General features: G+C 39.8%; 1 protein-coding gene across 2 annotated transcripts in view; it reads right to left on the bottom strand.

Annotated features, from left to right (window-relative positions):
* MNAT1 (MNAT1 component of CDK activating kinase) overlaps positions 1–25,962 on the bottom strand; it is a 184,401-nt gene that overhangs the window by 29,522 nt on the left and 128,917 nt on the right. For both annotated transcript variants that reach the window (XM_042445482.1, XM_042445481.1), the window contains one exon: positions 25,101–25,222. In XM_042445482.1, the coding sequence (XP_042301416.1) occupies positions 25,101–25,222 (122 nt within the window). The remainder of the gene's footprint in view (positions 1–25,100; positions 25,223–25,962) is intronic.

The following is a 25,962-nucleotide window of genomic DNA, read 5'->3' on the forward strand; positions in this document are numbered from 1 at the left end:
TGAATACCATACAATTTGAGTAAAATTAAACCCACCCACCTCAAATCTAACAAGATGATTTTTATTAGGAAATATTTTTTAAGGACCAAGTCACATCAGAGACTGAACTGTCAGTGAACAGAGATAACTGTTATAATTGAGCTGGCATTTGGGGGGAATGTTTCTAATATGAATTACAAACCTGGGTAAAGGTAGAACAGAGATTTTATATATATGGGTAGCCTTGACCAGTTCACACCTTCTTAACCTTAGAGGAAGGCAATGGCCAATCTCTTCTGAATAATTATGGACAAGAAAACTCTAGGAAGGTTTTCTGGAATCTACTGGAAAGTACTTAGCAACTAGGGACTTGAGGGTGCTCTGAAGGGCTGGGTGTGTGTGCAAACTGACATTGGGTGCTACATGCAGACTCATCCTGGTCTAAAGCAAAGTATCATCCTAGTCAATAGAAAGTAAATGATACAATCCTGCTACTCACTGGTTTTGGGTCTATCCAATGTTTATGATGGTATGGCACAGAAAGGGGGCTGTGTCTGTGACTGTGTTTGTTTCTGCGCAACCTATACACACATACGTGTGTGTGTGTGAGTATGCATACACAGAGCCTTCAATCTAGAATTTGTGCATTTTTAGAAATTCTAGATAGTAAATAAATACATTTTCTGAGTTTACTTGCAATAGAGAGAAATGTCTTTTCCTGGTTTTGGAATCTAAATGTCCTCAACAACAACAGTTTTTAGTAGCCGTAGCTACCCTGAGTTAATTTTTTGTGGGCTTTTCAGGCTGTGTGGCCATGTTGTGGAAGAGTTTATTCCTGACGTTTCAAAACATCAGGAATAAACTTTTCCAGAACACGGCTACATAGCCCAAAAAAACCCCACAAAAAAACTATGGGTGCCAGCTGTGAATGCCTTTAACTTTACCTTGAGTTATTCTGCTAAAAAAATCTTGTTGCACTATCTTATGTCTGATGCCCTTCCACCATCAGGACAAAGACATCCTCCCCCAACAACTTCATGATCCATACATTTTTATATTTTTATTTTATTTAGAATCAGGGCTTGTCTTGTGGCCACTGTTTGGTCTGCTTGATTGTTTCTATCTTTCCTCTTCTTCTTTTTTTCATCTTACTGTTTTTCAATTTTTTACCACATCCTCCTGTTGTTTATTTGCTTTCAATGCTGTATGGGAAAATACAAGATTTAAACTAGAAAAGTGGGCAAACAAATAAATAAAATGTTTCTACACCATAAAGACAACACAGAAGCCTCAATCTTGTCTTGTAGGCTCCTTCACGTTGCATTTTCCAAGAAACTGGCCCCACAGATATATGGTGAGTTGGGGTGGGGGAAGCTATACTTCAAGAGTATGGTTCCTTTGAAGAAGGAAAGGAAAGAGAACTAGTTTCTAGCTTGCTAAATTTAAAGAAATAGGAATTGAAATAGATTTAAACAGTATGTGTGTTCAACAAACATTCCTTTATTTGTATTCCTTGCCCTAAGACACTGTTTTGCTTTGTTTTTTGCTTTTGGCACTTGAGACTTTGTTCTAAAAACAGGTCCTAAATATTTCGTGGTGATACCATTTCCAGTGAGGCTCTGCCAAAACTCTGTTACTTCAGCTGCTAGAGCTCTCCAGAAGGGCAAAGATGTCCTAAAGACAAGCAACAGCAGTTAAAAAAAAAAAAAAACAGGCACGAAAAAGCAACTTGAATCTGGGTTTTACAACAAAGTGCCATCCTCCAGCATCATCCAAAATTTGTAACAGCAGCCCTCTTAGGCAAAGAAGGCAGGGTAAAAAAATTAAACAGAAAATAAAGAACAACTCCTGAGATTACTGAGGGATGCATGGAAAACAAAAAATGTCGGGTTATTTTAAAAACCAAACATATTAAAGCATTTATACCAACCCAAATATTGGACTCATACACTATTTTTATGGTTCCATTTAATTCTCCAAGGAAATATGTATGCTAAGCAGAAACCAAAGCACGAGATTTTCCTTTCATATTCCTCCCCGACACCAAAAACAAAAACAAAACAAAAAACTTTTGGACTAAGAGCAAGACTTCAGTCTTAAATACAGAAGCAGATATGCTGTTAAACCAGCTACCATGTTGTTCATAAGGGCAACAGATTTGACCACGATAGCTTGCAATGATTTCATAACAATGTTTTCTTGTTATGAAATGTAGGCCCAGTAACATGGAAAGCCAAGTCTGCGTGGCGGTATGCCAATGTAGCTCTAATGTTTATGCGTTTGCTTAACAAGGGCCCCTGAGGTCAGTCACTGGAGATGGTCTAGGCCCTTGTACTGAAGACAGAGGCTGCATCCGCACTGCAGAAATAATAGGTTTGACACCATTTCTAACTGCTATGGCTCAATATGTTTATGTCATAACTATTGCCATTCCATTCAGTGATATACAGGAATTATGGTTTAAGAGTAATATTAGTATAAAAAACATTACTAAAGATTCTGTATGGTGTGGCATGGGAGAAAGTTAATGGGAGTGGTGGTGACACGATGAGTTACTGCACTGGGTGACACCAATCCTAGTGACACCACTGAGTTGCAGTGGGATATTAAGAAAACAAAAATAATACCAAGGACAATTTACATAACTTTAAAGTGGGCAATGAAGACAGAAACAGTTAAAGAGTTTCCATGTCTTCATTAATCAAAATGAAGGCAGAACTCAAGAAATCATAAGAAGGCTAAAACCTGGAAAGGCATCCACAAAGAATCAGATAAGATCCTCAACTGTAAAGATATATGATTAAATACCAAAGCCAGAATCATTCATGTCATAATATTTCCAATTTCTGTGTATGGACATGAAAGCTGGACAGTGAAGAAAGGTGACAGGAAAAAGATTAACTCACTTGAAATGTGATTCTTGAGCAGAGTTCTGCAGATACCATGGACTGCCAAAAAGATGTGATAAGCTGGTACTAGAACAAATTAAGGCTGAACTCCTAGAAGTCAATATGCTTAAACTGAGGCTATCACATTTTGGATATATCATGAGATGTCATGACTCACTGGAAAAGAAGATAATTCACAGTAAAGTGGAAGGCAATTGGAAAAGAGGAAGATCACACATAACAAGAGGATTGACTTGATCAAAGAAGCCATGGCCCTAAGTCTGCAAGACCTGAACAGGGCTGTTGATGACTGGGCCTCATGGAGGTTTCTCATCCACAGGGTAACTATTAAGTTGAAGCTGATTTGATGACATCTAACAAAAACAACAAACCAGAACTAGAGCTCCCATACAAATCCTCTAACACAGAAATCTACTCACAGTTTCCCTAAAGTTTTCTTGGTTGATTTAAGAGAAGGAGTTTCTTCTTGTTTCTCTTTTTAAACTACTGAGGGTTGGAAACTCTTGTTGATCTACTATAGCCTGTCATCAGAATGGGATTGAGAACTAAATGGTGTTTCTGCTTAAAGTTATTTAATACTAATAGACCACATTTTGAGTCGGATGCACGCCTAGGACATTCCAGTCCTGCTGCACTGTAGTGAAATCTATTCAGATAGTGTTCCCAATGCTGATGGAAACGGTCTATTCCCATCGCTCTCCAAACCACTTGGAACGAAGGGCAAAGCATTGGTTTTGTTTGCTTCAGTGACATTATTACATAGCCAAATCTGATTAGCTGCATAGTTTTGTGGTGCCTTTGTATTCATAACATTTTCCCTGATTGGTTGGGAGGAAGAAAGTTTGACTAAAAGAAAATGGGAATGGAGCCATAGCCAAGAGAAACCAAGAGCAGTGACTCAATATGAACCACAGCAAAGGAAGGGGCTGTCAGGAGTCTGAGAGTGAGCAAGCTGTGTAGCATGCATGTAACAAAATCTCAGTCGATTAACTGTATGAAGTTTGTGCAACTGACATTTGCAAAAAGTTGCACAGGAGCACCCTTTCTCTAAAGCAAAAGGCATATTTAGATAATATATGTGTAAGACATCTCAAACACAACTTGGAAAAGAGCCATGGGAGTCAAAATGGGACTTGAGGCAGTTAACAATACAATGAATAAAATAAGTGTGTTAAAAACAGAGAACAGGTTGGTTAAAATAAATTCTTAAAGTATTTTTTTTCCTTTGTATTGCAACCACAAGGTTGTGAGTTTGATCCCAGGGGCTCTGAGGTTGACTCAACCTTCCATCCTTTTGTAGGTCGATAAAATGAGTACCCAGCTTGCTGGTATGAGTTCATTTATAAGCAGTACAGGAATGTACATGCTATTGCTATTGCAGCACCTCTCCTGGATTAAAAGCAACCTAGCTTAGATACTAAAGGCTTATTTCTATGCCTCCTGGCAGGGGGGTCATTACGGGTATGTGGACCACACCAAATGAAACTCTAGGTGGAGGTGACACCACTGCTCCCCAAATGTCTGTCTTTTGTTAGAAATGGGCTGTGGCATTTGCCTGCATCCATTTAAAATGCTAAAGAGATGGTGTGAGTCAGGTGACGATCAGTGAGAGGAGAAAGGAGAGGCCCCAGTTTGTTTTGTTTTTTTAAATTAAATTTCAAATTTTAAACTTTAATTAAATTTTTATTTAAATATTCTTTCTAAATTTTCTTTAAAAGCATCACATCTTACAAAATTTTCACTTTAATCACATGAAACTACGTACAGGTAAATACATTTATGCTGTGCACATGATATTATAATGTACAGGTATAATTTTAATTCTACTATTTGTTTATGTCACATAAACTATGACCATTACATAGTTTGTCATATGTAAGGATTCTGTATGGTGTGGCATGGGAGGAGATCAATGGAGGGCTCACACCATAAATTGCCACACCAGATGATGCCAGCCCTAGTGATGCCACTGCTTCCTGGCAGAAGGAAAACAGGGAAGGTGCCAGCCTCACTTCTCTTGGTAAGATTGTGCACAGCATTGAGCAGCTGTTATAAGAAGCCCTTTTTTCAAATCCACAGTGAATATGCTGGGGCGGTGGGGCAGTGAGAAAGAGCTGCTTCAAAGATCTCAAAGCCCAAACAGACTCATATGGGAGAATATGCAGCTTCAGACTGGACCCAAGTTACATATGGCCTTGTGTGTTATAACCACCACTTTGTATTGTGCCTGAAAACAGATTGCTAGCCAATGAAGGTGTTGTAACAAGAGAGTTGTATGTTCCCTTTAACTGGCCCCAGTTAACCATCTGGCCACAGCATTTTGGACCAGCTGAAGATTCCCAACACTTTTCAAAGGCTGCCTCTTCATAGTGGACCATCTGAGATACAGTGCACTATATAAGTGAAGAATGCATCACTGTGCCAGATCTGACACCTCCAAGGATGGATGCGGTTGTTTCAGCTGTACAAACACACTCTTAGCCACCACCAAAATGTCATCCAGGTTCAGCCCTGAATCCAGGAATACACCCAAACAAAAAAAAACCCCAAAACATGTATTTGCGAAAGATGAGGGAAGAGGTTTTCTAGCACAGTTAGCCCTCTATATCCACGCATTCTGTGTTCACGGCTTGAAAATATATATATATATTTAAAAATCTTCAAAAGCAATGCTTGATTTTGTTTGCCATTTTATATAAAGGACATCATTTTACTGTGCCACTGTATATAATGAGACGTGAGCATCCACAGATTTTGGTTTCCATGGGGGGTCCTGGAACCAAACCCCCAAGGATACCAAGGGGCCACCTGTAAATGCTCTTAGCATTTATATTTAATATTTATATTTGATATGGGATTTTAAAAACAAACTTGCCTTGTTAACTGGAAGCATCATTTTAGTCACCCTATCCAGCAAGCCCCAAAATCTGTTTTGTCTCAAAACGTTCCTCTCAAAATGGTGACAGGAAGTGATGTTGTTTTCTGCCGCCATTTTGAGAGGAACTGCAGAGGAAAACAGATTTTTGGTGAACAGGGTTCTGGGTGCTTGTAGAGTGGGGGTGTTTTTGCATGTTTTCATGTATTAGGTTTTGCATGTTTTGGGGGCAGTAATCACACTGAATTTTTAAATGGAAGACTGAGGGCTTAGGAAGAATTGACAGGGGCTTCAGAGCTGTCAAAAGTTGGGTTCATGGGCTACACATGACCCACAACCTGCACTTTGCCCATCCCTGATGTCATTTCTAAACATCGCCAATGTAACACTGAATTAAAACCATTTTATATTCAACCTATGAGCAGAAAGTGCAAATGTTTCAATCACACCTCTGAAAACCGCTAGTGAATGTGTTCGTAGTCATTTAAACAAGGAGGTAGCTCTGAGTGATGGATACTGAGCAAAATGTTAAGTGAAAAACGAATTAAGAGAAACATACAAAAAAGTCAAGAAAATGCAAGTTCTATAATAAAAAGTCAACCTAAGTGAACATAATACATACACACTAGAATAAACAATAAATCTAACTCTGCTATTGTCAAACTTAACTCTCAGACTCTCTTTGAGGTATTTTCAAATAAATCTTTTTACTATGTGTGGGTTTTGGTGGGTTTTTTTTTTAAATCAATTATTTTAAGTAGTGGAAAAACTCACTCTCTAGAAGACATGCTTTTATACACATCAATATTGCCAGGGATTTTTTTAAAAAAGAATCAAAACCCTTTCTTTAAAAAAAAAAAAGCCACCCACACAAATTAAAAGGTTCAACTTATTTTTAAAGCGTTTTTCTAAAAAGATTACGTACACACACCTGCCGAAGGCCTATCAATCTGGGCCTGAAAAGACTCCACCTCTGCATCATATGTAAGAGCAAAAAGTGCATATTAAAACATTAATCACAGTCCATTATATTCTGTCTCTCTGCCAAATGTTTCCCATTACATCACTGAAAAATACCTATTAACTAAAACTTGATTCTGACAAGTTACAGAGGCATAGTGTTCTTGCGAGTCAGTAATGTATGAGCCAGTCGCAATACTTTTCGTTTTTTGGAGTCAAGAAAGAGTCACACAATTGATTTTGCAGTGGCAAGCAAGTGTAAGTATTCAATGGAAGAGAACTGGTGACATTTATGGCTGTAAGGGGGTTGATTTAGCTTCTGCTTCTACTGTAAAATAATTCAAAAGATTCTTTCAAACCTCACTGCCCTTTATTAAACACATTCATTGAGACTGTATGATATACCCAGGTCGTGTTAACAAGTCTTAAATATATTGGGATATATTCTGGTGAATGCAAAACTGTATTGTCTTGTGAAGGTGGGGCTTGCTTGGAATAGTGTCTCACAGGAAATTATAGCAAATGAAAACCACACCACAACCCCTCCAGCAATGAAAGATTTATGTTTTTACATTTAAAACCAGTTATGCAAAGGAACCAAAATATATCCATGTTGCCTTCCAGCCTCGACAATGGCTAATCTGTCAATTCTGCATATGTTCAAGTCATTATTTTATTATTAGAAACATTACATGATTTGGGGACATTTAAATTCCAAAACCAGGAAAACACATTTCGTACTATTGCATGCAAACCATGAAAAAGAATTTACTTACTATATGTGATTTTTAAAAGTTCATTAATGTTGAATTGAAGGCCACATACACAGATACAGTACATGTATACATTGTGCACACACACAGAGACAGAGTTCCTTTTCTAAGCCATTCTAGAATAAGTATTGGGTGGTACTATACCAGCTACAGGCAAGATTATATCAATCACATTCTTTATTATTATTATTATTATTATTATTATTAGCATTTATTTATATAGAGCCATAGGTGTACATGGCATTGTACAAGTAAAACAACACAGAGGAAAGAAAGGAATAATAAAATACAATAAAACTATACAATATAATTGTAAAACAAATTAACCAGATAAAATAGAAAAATACAGTATAAAGCAATTTGACAAATACATATAATCAAAATAAACAAGGCTGTAAGCCAGTATTAAGCTAAAATTCCAAAAGCTTTGGAAAACATGAAAGTTTTTAACTGAGATTTTAAAATAATGAGGGGCAGTCCACAAATACTCAAAGAGGCAATTGCAGGTATATGAAGTAGCAAGTGAAAACGGACAAAACCGAGCCAAGGAAGGGGAAACTCTTGGTTGGGTGAAAAGCACAGATTTCCTAGAATGTAGATTTTGGGTAGACTGACAAAAAGAAATAACAGCTGGAAGACAGGGGAGGGCTAGGCTGTGTAGGGCTTTGAATTTTAAAACAAGAAAATTGTACTGAATCTTGAATTTGAACAATTTGATCTTTGAACAAATATGGCACTTAGGTTGAGATCAGGATGAAGAAAGTGTGGCCCACAGTCTGTACGTAATACCTAGCCGCATTTTTGCATCCTCCCAAGCCCCCCACAACCCCACAACTCCCTGGTTGTTGTTATGGGCCTTCAAGTTGACTCCAACTTACAATGACCCTATCCTTGGGTTTTCTTGGCAAGGTTTTTTCAGAAGAGGTTCACAATTGCCTTCCTCTAATGCTGAGGGTGTGACTTGCCCAAGGTGGTTTCTGTGGCTGAGAGATTTGACCTTAGTGTCCAAGACTCAGTTCACTACACCATGCTGTTTCTTAGCTACCAAGAATGCCATTGTACATGTCTCTGCCAGTCATGACAGTATTAGCAGGACTGAGAGAGAAGAGCCTCAGAAAGATCTCAAAATTTAAGGTGGCTGAAAGTGGTTCGTTCTTGCTACCACTGGAGCTATGTTGGAGAAAATGTTCACTCACAGTTAGCCACAGAGAACTTCGTAAGTCAGTAGGATTTCCCCAGTTCCTCCCTACTATGTTTTGGAGAGTGTGACTTGACCAAAGTCACCCAGAGGGTTTGCAATAAATCCTTGTACACACACACTAATATTTAAAATCCTTTTTGAACAGTTTTGAAACTACAAAATGCATTAGGGCTATCCACAACTGCAGCAGTTTGCATGACTCCCACTCTGATAAAACTCCCAACTTGAGGCAAACCAGCCTCAAATCACGATGAACAGGAACTGGAAGTGACACAATAATATTTCTTCCAATTTGCCAATATACCAGTGCAGCCCAATGGAAAGCACATAGGTGTGAAAATTCAGACCTGTCACCTGCACAGTTGCCCACCCCAGTTTAGACCTTTGCTTCTCTGATCAAAGTTTTGTTTGCACTGAAACCTGGTTCACAAACATAGAATCATAGAATCATAGAGTTGGAAGAGACTACAAGGCCCATCCAGTCCAACCCCCTGCCATGCAGGAAATCCAAATCAAACCATCCCCGACAGATGGCCATTCAGCCTCTGCTTAAAGACCTCCAAAGGAGACTCCACTACACTCCGAGGAAGGAGTGTGTTCCACTGTCGAACAGCCCTTACTGTCAGAAAGTTCCTCCTAATGTTGAGCTGGAATCTCTTTTCCTGCAGCTTGCATCCATTAATATGGGTTTTCCAGACTTTTCAAGCTTTTAGTAACCCTCCTTTGGACACGCTACAGTTTCTCAATGTCCATTTAAACAGGGCTATCATATCACCTCTTAACCTTCTTTTTTCCAGGCTAAACATACCTAGCTCCCTAAGTTGTTCCTCATAGGACATGGTTTCCAGACCTTTCACCATTTTAGTCACCCTCCTTTGGACACGCTACAGTTTCTCAATGTCCTTTTTGAATTGTGGTGCCCAGAACTGGACACAGTATTCCAAGTGGGGCCTGACCAAAGCAGAATATAGTGGCACTATTACTTCTCTTGATCTAGAAACTATACTTTTATTGATGCAGCCTAAAATTGCAATGGTCTTTTTAGCTGCTGCATCACACTGTTGACTCATGTTCAACTTGTAGTTTACTTGGACTCCTAGATCCCTTTCACATGTTTTCTTGTTCAGCCAGGTCTCCCCCTTCCTATATCTGTGCATTTCATTTCTCTGCCCTAAGTGCAGTACTTTACATTTCTCCGTGTTGAATTTCATATCTGGTCAGCCATCCTCTTCATGTGATGAAGGAACAGGTTTAGGTTTAGGATTTGGATTAGACAGATTTAGAGTTAATCCTAATTCTCTATAGCCATCTCACCTCAACTCCCTTTATAAGAAGAGTCTTCCTACTGATAAGGGGGAAATCAGCCCCAGGGTAAGTAAGGAAACGAATGATGCTATAATGTGAATGGCACAGACAAATGCACCTTTATGAGCCGGAACCATATTTTTTCAGTAAAAAAATTAGAGGGAGAGGGAAAGAGAAACAGACAGACAGACAGACAGACAGACAGACAGACAGACAGAGGCAAGGGCAGCTATGAAGGAATTAGATTAGATCCTCACGTTTAAGATATATCAATAGATACCAAAGTCAGAATCATCCATGTAATATTATTTCCAATTTTTTTGTATGGGTGTGAAAGCTGGACAACAAAAAGATAAACTCATTGGGGGGGGGGGGAAATGTAGTGCTGGAGAGGGGTTCCACATATATAATGGACCATTAAAAAGACAAGTGAATTGGTCTTAGAGGAAGTTAGAGCTAAACTCTCCCTGGAAGCCAAGATGACTAAACTGAGGCTGCCATTCTGTGCACACATCATAAAATGACATGAATCACTGGAAAAGATGGTAATTCCCAGCAAAGTTGAAGCAGTAGGGAAAGTGGGATATTGCACTACAAGTGGATTGGTTCAGTCAAGGAAGCCATGGCCCTGAGTTTGCAAGACTTGATCAGGGCAGCTGATGACTGGGGCTACTAGAGGTCTCTCATTCATAGGTCATCATAAGTCTAAGTTGTCTTAGTGACAAATAACAGCACACACACACAGTCCTCCTCTATATGCATGAAATGGAAGATTACAACATGTAGCCAAGTTTTACTGACTTAGCTTAGATTCGTGAATTGTACAGAAGAAAAGAAATGGCAAATCCTAACTGTGTGTGCATATGCGCCTTCAAGTAATCTGTCAACTTATGGTGACCCCATACATTTCATAGGGTTTTCTTAGGGGAGGGATACTCAGAGGTGGTTTTGCCAGTTCCTTCCCCTGAAATATAGCCTACAGCACCTTGTATTCATTGGCGGTCTCCCATTGAAGAATTAACCAGGCAGACCCTACTTAGCTTCCAAGATCAAATAGAATCTAGTGCCTTTAAGGTATTTAGGCCCTTCAAAATTCTCATTAGTTTATTTAGATTAGATCCCACCATGGGTTCAAATCCCCTCTCAGCCATGAATCCCACTGGGTGACTCTGGGCAAGTCACACTCTCTCAGCCTCAGATGATGGCAATGGCAAACTAACTCTGAAGAAATCTGCCAGGATCACCCTATGATAGGTTCACTTTAGGGTCGCCATAAGTCAGAAATAACCTGAAGGCACACAACAACAACTACCATAATGCTAAAGTCTCCTCCCTCTCCCAAGTAATACCAGTCACTCCACCAGCCTGCCCCAGCTTCATTAAATTTCTGGTATATCCCTGAACTTCTTTGAAAATCCATCACTGTGCAAAATGCATTCAGCACTCTATTGCAGCTGCCCTGTGTTTTCAAATGTTTGTCTGCCCCTTGTTGTGAGAAGGTTTTAATAAAATTTCCAAAGAACCATCAGACAAAGGTTCTCAACTTATGGTGGCATTTGGCACTGATGGGACATGAAAACAAGCCAGATAGGACATGGTTTTCACAACATGAAATTTTGAAATTAATTTTGTTTGTTTTACTCAAAGCAATCTTTATTCCCAATAATACTATTGCATGCTTTTATTTATTATCTATGCTGCTTTATAGCTGTGGTGCTTTACAGCCAGAGCATAACCAGTGTTTTATTCTCTGTGCCGTTTTATAACCAGAGCAGTTCTAACAGAATTACTATTTTTGCTTGCACTTATTCCCAACAATACTACTGAAATGGTTAAGTCTTTTAAAGCTGACCATAAATGATTAATTCAACAGGTAAATGTATAAATATGCAAATGTTCTCAGAAAAAGTATTGGTAGGCTTTTTGTTTCTGTGATAGTGATACTAGGCTAACGTCCTCAAATTTTAATATTTCCAGCTAGTCAGAAGGGGTCTGTGTGTATAATTCGAACAAACACAAGTTGGCACTCTGTTCACCCTACTACCTTCACAACACATACACATAGAAGAACTCTACAATCCAGAGATTATTCCAGAATAAAATGGTATAATTACATTTCCTACCATGACCTTCTAATCTCTGGAGTATTTACTCTAGACTAAACAACCCCCTTCAGCTGCCCTGCATCTCATTGTCAGTGAAAGAAGCATGTTTGACAACTATTCAAAGCAGAAACTATTTTTCCATGATTACATTTTTAAAAAAAACTGGAGGGAAACCACACAGACTCATTACCGGACAAATATTCAGCGCACACAGACTCGTGTTCGATCACTGAGTTAACTCTGAAGCCAAATGCCAATGAAAACAATTACTGCGGACATTTTGCTGTCAGATCCAGGCTTTTGAGGTTAATTTAGTGGCAACATGCCCGACTGTAGCCAACCAGGAATATAAGTAAGTGCACAGTCTAGTGTAGGACTTCCTTTTTTGTTCCTTTATACATTTTCCATATTCCTTGGTTTTACAATCCTCCGGAGACTGCTAACAGTTACAGAACCACACTAGACCCACAGGTGGGCGGACGGGAAGTCAAAATTTCTGTTTCATAAGCAGCCCACTCCCAACATACGCTGCTAATGACCTTGACAGAAGTGCTCCTTTCAAAAACTCCATATACTACAGGGTGCCGCTTGAAAGGCTCGGAAGACGCTTTGCCAAAACGTCCAGCTTTTCTAAACAGTGAGGTTTCAGGCTTCCTGCAGGAGGCCACGTCTCTGTCCTTGGTTTTGATTCAGCTGGACAGCCAGCACTATCTGCTTCCCTCATTATAGGAAAGGAAGAAAGAATATCTCAATTGGCTTCAATCCACTACATAACCAAGGTAGTGGCATTCCAAACCAACTCACTGAAAAGCAAAATAGGGCCAGCTCTAAAAATCCATGGTCCCGATCCAGATCTTTGCATGCAGAGATAAGCTTCAGCACCAAGGAGCACCCTTGAATAAGAATTTGCTAACTCATCTCTTTCAGAAAATGTTATCCGATCAAAGTAATGAAGCCCAGAGAAAGACTGTGATCCACATGTAAATTGCAGCCACTTGTTCTTCTGCATCTCATTTGTATCATGCATCTAAGCCTGATTTTGCATGAGGATCTATGTCAATGATTCCCAAAGTCTAGGTTTCCAAGTGTTTTGGACTTCATCTCCCAGAAGCCCCCATTAGTTTGGCCAATAGACATGAATTCTGGGAACCAAAGTCCAAAACATCTGGAGGACCAAAGTTTAGGAACCGCTGATCTATGTTATAGAATGTTATATTCCTATTAATTTAACACAATTATTCAAGCATTTCCTATTCTGTAGCACTACTTGTAAAAAAGAAACATTAAAAATCCTTTCCCTGTTCACTCCAGTTGCTGTGTGGGGTAGGACAAGATGGAACAAGAAAGGGAAGAGATAATGGCTTCTTCAGACTGATCTCCTGATGTATGGGACATGATGGCAACTGGTCAGTCAGAAGGTGTTAATCCACAGGCAGCTTGGAAGCATCCAAATGGCTTTCTTGTCCTGTTCTAAATATTTTGTACCAAATATCCCCGCACATGATGTATTCAGCGCTAAGAAACTATGTGCTTGGGGGGTGTGTGTGTTGGGAGCCAAATGTTGGCATATGTGAAAGCATGATTTGGAAGTGGGAAGGAACAAAACACATTTAGCCAAGTCACTTGTTTTGAAACACATTTTTAAACAAACAAACAAACAAAAGGACAATCTATGCCCTAAAACAAATTCCTGTGGAACACTATTAGCACAGGAGTGGCTAACTGTGGAAAGGGATGGGGACCATTTGTTCTATTTACATCCACACGACTGGCTACACCAACATGTTCTGGGTACACCAGAAATGACATGATGTCACTTTCAGACACTATTTGGGCCTCTTGGGCATTGGGGGACTCTGAGGGATTTAGGGAAGCAAACCACTACATTTGCAAGTAGCTTTGGAGGTTTATGTCTGGTAGTTGTTGTTTTTAATTAGGGAGGGGGGTGCTTGGAAGCCTCACAGGGCTTTGGGAGACAAAGGAAGCAAGTCCCCAACTTTGTAAGTGGTGGGGTGGGGGTTAGGCTGGTATTTGGGGAAAAAAAAACACCGGGAAATCCATCACTGATTTTTTAAATTTGGGAAGGCAATCTGTGGGCTTTGGTGAGCTTCAAAGGCCACACCTAAAAAGGCCCAAGGGCTGCATTTTGCCTACTCTTGTACTAGCAACTATCATTGGACCGTCATCTGGAACTGGCCACATAGGCCATGAGGCAACTAATCAGGTCACTCTTCCTCACCACTTTATTTGGTAGTGGCCCCACTTGACAACCTACACTGTACACTAACTGATGCTCAACTGGCCACAACTGGGGGTCAGGTCTTTCCTATCATGGTAGAAAGGTTCTGAGATTCTGTTCCTGGAGAGTCACACTGCTCCTTCATTGGTGTTATTTTGGTGTAAAATAAAAACAGTATTCTTCCACGAAGCTTTCAGCTTGTAAACTGGAATCACATCTCATTTAATACTGATTCTGCTCTGTCCAGTTGCTGTTTCCCTTTTTCTTCACTTTGATAGTTTTTATTTCGGGTACAGCTTTAGTACTTCTTATCCAAAATGCTTAGGACCAGAATTGTTTCTGATTTGGGGTCTTTTTGGATTTTGGAATATTTGTATATATATAATGATATATCTTCAAAATTAGACTCAAGTCTAAATATGAAATTCGTTTATGTTTTACATATACCTTATCCACATGGCCTAAAGATAATTTTATACAATGTTTTAAATAATTTTGTGCATGAAACAAAGTTTGTGTACACTGAACCATCAGAAAGCAAAGTTGTCACTATCTCAGCCACCCATGTGGACAACTTTTGAGTATTTTGGACTTCAGAATTCCAGATAAGGGATACTCAACCTGCATGATTATTTTATTTACATTCTAAAATGCCTGGAAGGTTCTTGAAAACAAAAAGTACACATCAATAAATAGTAGCACAATAATATTGTACAGAGCGGCAGAGAAGCAGAGAGAAAGAAATTGTATTTTGCTAACAGGAATATATCAAATGGCCAAGAAGGCAATCTTGTGAATCTCAATCAGCACTTTACACTAGGAAAACCCAGTTCTCATTGGCAAAACACAGACTTCTCTTTCTCTCTTGCCTGGAGCAAATATAATCAGCAGTGCCAGACAGACATGCCACTTAGGAGCCAGCTGAATATTTCAATACAGGTATACATCAGTTGACAAGTAGACATGTTCCTGCACATTATTTTTTTAACAGAAAATGTGGCACCAGAGGCAGAAATAGCATGGAAAGAATAGGAATTGGTTCCTACGCCACAAAAGAGAAAAGCAGATCAACGTATTTGGGCAAACTTTCCCTCCAAAATCATTAACGTGAAACGAAACAACCAGATCAAGGAAGCCTTGTATAATTTTTTTAAAAACCCAACATTTTGAACATTTGAGAGACCACCTGAAGGTTTCTTAACTGGGGCTGCATCCACACTGCAGAAATAATCTGATTTGACAGCAGATGTAACTTGGATCTAAGGATGACTTTTTATTTTCCATTTTGATGACCAAAAATAAGCAGGTTTACCTGCTCTCCACCCCGCCCCACCTCTTTTATCTCTGTTTTGCAGTTCACACATACTTGGTGATTCTGGTGGAGCCAGTGTGAATTCGAAAGCTTGCAACATGTAATTGTGCATTTTGGTTGGTCCAATAAAGGTATCATTGTTTGGATGTTCTTGGATTTGCTATATGGCCAACATGGCTACCCCTAGATGCTTTTTGGTGGAGCCACTGTTAACCTTGTCTGTTGTGGGCAGATACAAACAGCTACTGGACAATCAGCTAGAGAAGAACCCCATTCTTCCCCAACTCAAACTTTATTGCATTGTTAGCTGCAGACATGCTGCTGCTACACAGCACTGAAAGTTCCATAGTCTAAAAAACATCCAAAGTGGAATTTTTAAATTGTTACTTCTAAATTTTAAATTGTTGTTGTTCTTGTTGTATGCATTCAAATCATTTCCAACTTGTGGCAAGCCTAGGACAACTCTATCACAGGTGGGTTTTTTTGGGGGGGGGGTGTTACATTTCTTCAGAGGGGATTTGCTATTGCCATCCTCTGAGGCTGAGAGAGTGTGACTTGCCCAAGGTCACCCAGTCGGTTTCCATGGCTGACCTGGGATTTGAACCCTGTTCTCCAGAGTCATAGTCCAACACTCAAACCACTACACCATGCTGGCTCTACCTAAATTTTAAAGCAAGAGACAAAAAATTAATGACTCAACTGGTTTCCACGCCCCCTTCTAAAGAAATACAGTGGTCCTATTCACGCTTTCTGAAGAACATCAACATACAAGGGAAGTAAGATAATATCACACCCACCACTGTGGCCTGCCCAGCCTTTTCCATAATAGGTGTATGACCTTCATATATAAAGAGGTTGAAATCACTTGAACATTAGCTGCAAAATGGGGTTTAAAGAGCACATAGACAGAGACTCCAAGTATGGAAATCAAGATATTTAAATCATATTTACATGCTACATTCTGTGCATGAATCTGAGGTTACGTCCAACAGCCAGTGTTCTTGTATATTTTGTAACAATACAGGTTGACTCTCCCTCATCTGGAACTCCAAAATCCCAAATTGTCCACATGGGTGGCTGAGAAAGTAACACATTTGCTTATTGATGCTTCAGTGTACACAAACTTTATTTCATGCACAAAAAAATTAAAATACTATGTACTGTATAAAACGATCTTCAGGCTATGTTTATACAGGGCATACAAATGAGAAACAAATTTCAGGTTTAGGCTTGGGTTCCATTTCCAGGATATCTCATTACATATATGCAAATATTCCAAAATCTGAAAAAATTCAAAAGCCAAAACATTTCTTTTTCCCAAGCATTTTGGATAAGGGAGACTCGACTTGTATTAAACATTGGAACAAAGGGAATAATCTCCTGGTTGGCCTGACAGGCAGCTTCAACTAGGATCAAGGACAAGGATTGCTCAACATGGTGTTGCCCAGAGTAAAGCTCAGCTGGTTCAGGTAAGCTAAATACCAAGATACCCCAAGACTGTCCCCCAGGACCCTACTCCAAACAAGAGGGAATATTCCAGCTATGGAATACTTTTCACCAAAGAGGGACACCTGATATAAACATTATTGGTCCAAAACACACTGCAGAAATAATCCAGTTTGAGACTGCTTTACCTGCCCTACCTCATTGCTAGGGAATCCTGGGAATTGTAATTTACTGGGGCATCAGAGCTCTCTGACATAGAAAGTTAAATGTCTCACAGAACTACAGTTCCCAGAATATTCTAGCATTGAGCCAGGAGATATAAAGTGGTCTCAAACTGAATTATTTCTGCAGTGTGTTTTAGAGCACTGTCTTTGAAGCACCAAGTAAAGCTATTCTTATTCATTCATATATACCGGTACTAATAGTAAACTCTGGGTACAGCTATACTGTAGAAATAATGCAGTTTGACACCACTTTATCTGCCAAGGCTCCATCCTGGGAATTGTAATTTGTGAGGCACCAGCATTCTTTGGCAGAAAAGGCTGAAGACCTTGTAAAATGGCAAATACCAAGGAGCAACAGCACATAGAGTGGTGTCAAACTGCATTATTTCTACAGTGTAGATGCACCCTCGTTCTCTGAGTGCTGATCTTTATGTAGCCAAAAGAGCACCATCCATAAACAACAGGGAGCTATGAGTAGGTTTGTAAAACTACAAATACAGTGGAACCTTATTATACGCGGGGGATCCGTTCCGGATCCCTCCGCGTATAAAAAATCTGCCTATGCTCGAGCCTCATTGTTTCCAATGGGGCTTGTGTGTGGCGGCGCACAAGGCGGAACGGGTGCGCACGCCCATTCAATTGAATGGGACGTGCCGCCCCTTCCGCCCCGCGCGTGCCGGCGACTTTGAGCGCCTATGCTCAAAGCCGCCTATAAAAAGACCGCGTATGCGGAGGCACCACTGTAGTTTAGGAATTTCCAAGGAATCTGTACAGAACCCCTGGATTCTTTGTAACATATTATGAAACCCATGCATGAGACCTCGAGGACTGGTGCCTTTTCAGTTTGCTGTGCTTGCTTGTTTGCCATTTCTTTCAGTTTTAAAAGTAATATTGTTAGTCACTGGCTACAGCAAAAGTCCATGTCCCTAAAATAATACTGCAACTTGATTACTTACGATTTATTGCTTACCAGCTAGTTTCCTAAAGCAATGTGCAACTTCAGCTTCTCTAACTCTCAGGAGGAACGGTCTCCCCTCCACCATCACCCCCGCTATTCCAGCCCCGTCCCATTTATGCTGTCAACACAGTGTATTACCTCTGTCCTGCAGCCTTCTGAAAATCTACTTCTAGTAGCATTTTCTATTGATTTTTGAGACATGGTTTATTACTTTCAGAACATTCCCTGCAATGGGTCCTTCACAAATATGCCAGCCTTTCTAATATCATAAACAGCTTGCTCACGGAAGCCTTTTCAGCAAAACTGCTGCACCTTTCGCAGAACAAGTGAGGAGGAACAAGATTTTCAGGCATTAAGCACAGATCCTTGGATGACGAAACTAAGATGGTATCAGTTGTATTTTTGGACTAAGACTAGAAAGGACATGGTTCAAAACCTTATGAAGTTACAAGTACCTCTTGTTGCAGAAAGCAAAACTTTTTTAAAAAATTGTTGAAACTGACAAACCTATTTGTACTGAATTGTCAGAGTATAGCAGAGTAGCTGACAATTTTAGAAACGTGTTCACAGCCCTCAGCGAAGATTACAGCAGATGAATGTCTTCCGGAAATGATGGAATGCAGGTACCGACAGGAACTCTACAGCATTTACTGCCAGGCTTGTGCTGATTAAAGACCAGACAAGCCAAGCTCCCGAAAGTGCTTATCTTTATTTACAAAGTGCAACTAAACAACCAATGCTACTATACAGAACTCACAATCAACTCCTCTCTCAAAACCCACACCAATTACCGGAAGTCCCTGAGTTTATATAGACACCAAACCATGCGGTCACAAACTCAGCCTCTTCCTGTCCAACATAGAAAATTGTCCCCTTGTCTAAACAGACACGTGTTCATCTTCAGACTTGCTGCACGCAGCCAGCAGAATGACCTTGTACCTATGAGCAACAGCTGTAGTTAATTAGCTTCGTCCTCCGTGTGCTGAATGCTCATGGTCACCACACATCTAAACATTTCTGTGTTATCTGGCTTTTAACCCTTAACGTGAATAGTATCTGTAAGCTTCTCTGAACTGGTCTACTAACTTTTCTCTTCCTCTACAGCTATTAGAAATACACAGTCTATCAGACAAAAAAGGAAGAGGGTAGCTAGACTGCTACAAAAGGGCAGACCTGCTGATCAAACAACAGCCAAATCTGGAACCCTTAGGTGCAATGGATAAAATTGTCTCGAGGAAAAAAAACCTTAACTGGTGATGACATTCAATGGGTGAGACCCTAAACAAGTTGTTATTTCTCAACTTAGTTTACTTCATCAGGGCCCCTTATATTACATTCTCAAGGCTACAAGGCTGAGCAGCAGAACAGGAATCCCCTGACTCAAATACTGTGTGTCTTCCATAATCTTCACTCAAGGTGTCTATGGTCTCACTGGGATGAATCTGAAAGAGGGAGTCGAAGTGCAGCTGGGGGTTAAGGACACAAACTTTCCCCACAGTGTCCTTGCAACATGAAAAAACTATCTTTCGATAGCTTGTATGAGAGCAGACACTGAAACAGCAATGATAATAATTATTGTCTACCTAGCAGCTGATGCACCAATTCCTGAGATAATGTAAACCAATATTAATGAGTAAGGCTTCACCCTAAGTGCAGAAATTTTAACCAACTGATCACAAGAGAATCACTGGACAAATCAACAGATCTGTCCTTTATCCATAGATATGCAGAATCACATAATATTTCACAGCATCATTTAGAAGATACAAACATACAGTGGGCCCTTGGTTTCTGCTGGTGTATGGTTCCAGGACCCCCTATGGATACCCAAACCCACAGTCCCAATAAATACAATGGCATAGTGAAATTATGTCACTTATTTTAATAATGGCACTATCAAGGTATGGTTTTTGCAATATTAATTTTTTAAAAAATATTTTCAGGCTGTGGATGGTTAAAGCCGGTGGATAAGGCTGACTGTACTTCGTACCAGCCATCATCTTAGAAGAGGCATTCCTCCTATGTGTGAATGGAGAATGCCACTTTTAACATATACTTTGCCACTTGCACTTTTCACACACAAGTTTGTATTAAAATAAATAAATATTAAAGTGTGTTTAAAATAGTATTTTTAAAAACTGCTGCCCATTTAACCAAGGACAACCTTTTAGTTAATTACATTTTTAAAGCCTATTAAAGTCAACAAATTAATCAACTCAACACTGTAGCTAGTAACAACAACAATATCTGATCCTGTGTTAAGAATGATTCATTTTATTATTCATTCAATGTGTATCACTCTTTAAAAAGAGAGCTATAACATTTTACAAACGCTACCTGATGAATTTTGGCCTTGTGTTGACAAGCATTAGGAACAAGGGATTGTTTCACATATATTGCTGAAAGCCTATTCTCAAACTGGCAAGGAAAACATGAAATGTCAAGAACCAAGAGGTCCTTGGTATGGAATGAGAAGCCTGCTTCCTGACGCACATTTTCATTTGTCATCAGAAATCCCAGGGCTTTGGCGGCCCGGGCAGCTGTTCCAGGAACAGGTGGTGTCTGCTAGATCAGGCTGTGTTAGGGCTGGGAAAGCTAATTAATATTTGCCTCTGATAACTTGATACACCAGCAAATGGAGAGAAAAAAAAGCAAAGAACAATAAACTGGACATGAAACTCAAAATTTAAAGGGCTCACTAGTTAAGCAGCTGGAATGGACCCTCAAAAAACCGAGTAAACCCCAAACAGTGAGGTCATATTTTAAACAATTGTATGATCTCATTTACATTATGAATGCATTTGGGTTAACTGTTTAAGAGCAGCAAATCTAAGTGGCAAGACGGCTGTGCTCAGCACAGGACTGTATTTATTTACTCAGTTTATGCCTTACCTTTCAGTCTGCCATCATCACAGTGCCTTTTTCCCTGCAGCAAAGGTGGGTATAGTCCAGCCTTCAGGCCACATGCCCTGATTGTGGCCCCAAATGGGGAGTGCTTTTTGCCCAAAAGATGACAATATGTATCTTTTCAAAATGTGGTTTTCATCCCCTACCCACCAAAGCACCCAAACTCCCCAAACAAAAGGAAAAAAATCAGCCAAAACTGTGTCTGGAAGTAACAGCATGTCACATCACCTTGGATACTCTAAAAGACACTGGTCCAACCTGCCAGATGGGCAGAAGAAAGAGAATTGCCCCCCCCCACAACCTGCTGCTTATGCAAGTGCCAGCAAGGGATCAGCCTTCTCCCCTCCACTGTCCAAACTCTAGACAGCAAATCCAACATGGTGTGTACACACACACACATATGAAATATACATAAATGCATAACTACATACATACACCAGCCATGCAACCTCCACTACTGAGCCAACCACATGCTATCTACACAAACACACATATCTACACACACACAGACACGCACACGTGTCAACCTGAGAATTCATGTGGAGGAAACTTTCCAGTGACACACACACTCCTCCACCCTCTTCCAGTCTTACACCTTTAAATGTTTTTAATTTAAAAAAAACTTTCACTAGAGCCTGACCTCTAAACAAATAGACTCTTCTGCTCTGAAACACACATATTCACCAACTTGAAAATTCTAGTAGAGGAAAGGTTCCAACAACACAGCTTCCTCCTCCTTCTCCTTTTCTCAAACATGTACCTTCAACCCCATTGAAACTGATGAGTAGGTGAGTGGGTTGATTTTTGGGATATTCTGTAATTCTATCATTACTTATAATTGTATGAGGTTAGATAGCCATCTCTTGGGAGTACTTTAGTTGTGTATTCTGGCCTGGTTGTAGGGGGGAGGCATTGGACTAGATGGCCCTGATGGCCCCTTTCAACTTTTCTACATCTTTAAAAGCTTGCCTTTGAATTTGATTAGAGGGCAGAAAGCAGAAAAATTCTGAAAATGGGGAAGGGTTAAGAGGTTGGATGTATTCACTTTGATCATCACTATCCATACAATGATAAAATGCTTTAAAATGTCTTTGGGGTAAGAACAAAATATCGCAGATTACTATGGATAAGGAGGGGCAAAGAGCCTCAAAAAAGTGCAGCAAAATTATCATAAAATAATAGAACCTTAGAACTGGATGGGACCTCAAGGGCCATCGAATCCTATTCCCTACCATGTATGAATACACAACTATAAGACTTCCAAAAGATACCCATCCAACATCTGCTTAAAGACCTCCAAAAATGGAGAGACCATCACCCTCTGATGGTTGAACTGTTGAACAGCTCTTACAGTCAAGAAGTGCTTTTTAATGTTTTAATAGAATTTGAAGCCATTGGTTCGTGTTCTAGTATCTGGAACAGCAGAAAACAAACATGCTTTATCTTCTACATGAAATCCTTTCAGATATTTAAAGACAGCTATCAGATCACCACTCAGTCTTCTCTTCTCCAAGCTAAATGTACCCAGCTTCCTTATAAGATTTGGTTTCCAGACCTTTTAGCACCTTTACCCTTCTCTGGACACATTCCAGCTTGTCAATATCCTTCTTGAGCTGGGATGCTCAGAACTGGACACAATCTGTCAGCTGAGGTCTGAGGACAGAGTGGCATGACTACTTCTCTTGATGTGGACACTATGCTCCTATTAACGCAACTTGGTATTGACTTGGCTTTTTGGGGTGCCATAACACAATATTGACTCATGACTAGCTTGTATTCTGCTAGATCATTTTCAAATGTACTGCTTTCAAGCTAGGTGTCACTCATCCAATATTTGTGCGTTTAATTTTTCTTGCCCAGATGGAATATTTACATTTATCCTGTTGAAATTCGTTTTTTAAATTTCTCCAATCTGTGAAGGTCACTTTGAATTTGATTCTGCCATTTCAAGCACTAGCCTTCTCTCTAAATTTTGTGTCATCTGCAAATCAGATACACATGCTTTCTATTCCATCATCTAAATTACTTACAAAGATGTTGAGCAACACTAAGCCCAGGACAGGACCCCAAGACACCACACTAGTAACATCTCTCCAGAATTTTCAGAATGAATTACAGGTCCACCTAACAGTAGCACTGTCTAGCACACAGTTCATCAGCTTTCCAGCAAGAATGCCATAGAGAGGTTTGTCAAAACTCTTACTGAACTCAAGGTATACTACATCCACAATGCTCCCTGATCTACCAAGCCTGTAACTCAAAAAAGATATTTGTGTTTTATGTTTTTGAGAAACATGGGTGTTAGTGTTAGCTGGGAGTTAGTAATCATAGCATTCCTTTCTAAGGCTGCACAGGCTGACTGTTAATTATCTATTTCCTAGTATCAACATCAAGCTGACTGTTTGGTAGTTACTTGGAACCTTGTTTTTGCCCTTTTTGAAGATGGGGACAACATTTGCACTCCTCCAATCTGCTGGAATCTCTCATGTTCTCCAAGAATTCTCAAAGAATATTGACAGATTGATTATGTCTTTAAGCTCTTTCAATACTCTTGGATGCAGTTCGTCTGGTTCCTGAGATTTGAATTAATTTAGAGTAGCTAGGTATTCCTTCACTACCTCTTTACTTATCCTGGGCCACAGTCCTCTTACTATATCACTTGTTCTATTTTGACCAGTGAGAGCGCTGTTTTCCTTTTGAGAGAAGACTGAAGCAAAGGAGATACTGAACAATTCGACCTTCTCTCTGCCCTGTTAGCACCTTCTCTATGCACTTTCTCTCCACCATTACCTTGCTGTTCCTCTTGATCTGAACATAGCCAAAAAAACCCAAAACAAAACCCAAAACTCCTTTTTATTTTAACCTCTCTAGCAAGCATGAGCTCATTCTGAGCTTTAACTTTTTCTTTTACTTTTCCCCAACAAGTAATGGCTATTAATTCGCATTCCTCTTTGGTGTTTTCCCCTACTTCCATTTCTTATGCATGTCTCTTTTAAATCTCAGCTGATATGAAAGTTCTTAATACATCCACCTTGGTTTCTCTGGACACTTCCCATTCTTCTTCCTCCTTGGATCTGTTTGTAACTGTGCCTTCAATATCACACCTTTAATAAATTTCCATGTATCAGGAACTTTCTTCCATTTGAGCTTTTCTGCCTATGGGATTTTATCTGACTTCCCTCTATATAACACATCCCAAGAGGACATGGTCACTCTCACTCAAGGATCCCACTACTTCAACTCCATTGACCAGTTCACCTCTGTTGGTTACAATCAAATCCAAAATAGCTAATCCCCTTGTTGCCTCCTCCAACTTCTGGACAGTGTTGTTTGGATCTTTTTTTAAAATAAAAAACAAACACAGGAAGTACAGGAACAAATACTTCCAACTCCTGACACATTTACCCCATCTGGAAGAGTCTGCGGACAGAATGCATTGCTGAGTGTTAATCCAGAGGGAGTAAAATCAAATGTCTTCCGTAGCTAAGCACCAGCTTTGATATTTTTACTGGCCTACAGCTGCTGCTGGGCAAGCCAAGCTCCTTAGTTGTTTTTTAGTATGGTATTTTGTTTTTACATGTTGATACTGTGCAACTGAAAATGAACAGCTATTCCTTGTTGGCTGCCACTGGCAACCTTGCAAACACTAATGCAATCCAGCCAAATTTCAACTGATCTATAAAAGACCAGACAAGGAACGAAAGAAGGGAGGAGAAACAAAAATCACATTTAGCCACCCAAACAAAACATTGGTTTGGGCAGGAAGTTGACTGTTTCATTACGGTCTTTCTGTTTTGTTTTTTCTTTTTTCGAAATTCTGCTTTGGCAGAGGGAGGGGGGGAGTGGCAAGTTCCCAGATGGAATAACATTTCAGTGACAGTCACATTGGGGTGTGTGGGATACTTACCCTAATTTTCCAAGCAATTCAAGCTCTGGAACCTGTGGTCCATAGGTCTCTACGTGCAATGGCTTGTATTCATACAGCACTTCCTCAATCTTCGGAGCAGGAGCTAAAGAAATATGCTGACCCTGTTGGAAAGACACAACGGGGTGTTTTAGGACTGTGGTATATTTTAGGAGATTTGTACTAGGAAGGTAATGTTCACCCTTATAAAACTGGATTTAAAACATCTCATCAAAGCACTCTACTGGCCATTATACGATCCATTTCCTGCTTCTAACTTGAAATTCTTTCCTAGACCATAACAGTATGGGAATAATGGTTTGTTAGCTATAATTCTTTGGAGAGGGAGGGGTGGAAAATAAGATTTACTGATGTCAGACTTACTGTAACTGAGTGCAGCTGCTTTCCTGTGTCACTGGTGAACTTATTAGGTAAAAACTTTCATTTGTCATAAGCAATATCAAAAGAATATCGTGCAAAAAACCTGCTGCAATTTGAAATCAATTGTTTCCTGAAAGGCCTAATTAGTAAGGGGAAGCTACTTTTAAACTCTCCCTGCAGGGCTTTGTAAGCTACCATGCAAGTTCTCAGGATGGACTTTTACAATGGAATCAAAATTAATTTGTTCAATAAATTTCCATTTGTTTCATAAATGGAAGGAAGGAGACCACAGACATAAAATTTTAATTCCAGATGACACTTCTGCAAACTAACTGCCCCTAAGAAACCTAGGGCTGACTGAAAAGTCCTGAGTCTCAAATTCCCACATTGTCTAAAGGTGCAATTAAGACAAGATATTATGACTAGATTTAAGTTTGCATCTGCCACTAGGAAAGGGCTTTTCCACATTGGTCTGAAAATAATA

The sequence above is a fragment of the Sceloporus undulatus genome, chromosome 1 (genome assembly GCF_019175285.1).
Source record: "Sceloporus undulatus isolate JIND9_A2432 ecotype Alabama chromosome 1, SceUnd_v1.1, whole genome shotgun sequence".
Taxonomy (NCBI): domain Eukaryota; kingdom Metazoa; phylum Chordata; class Lepidosauria; order Squamata; family Phrynosomatidae; genus Sceloporus; species Sceloporus undulatus.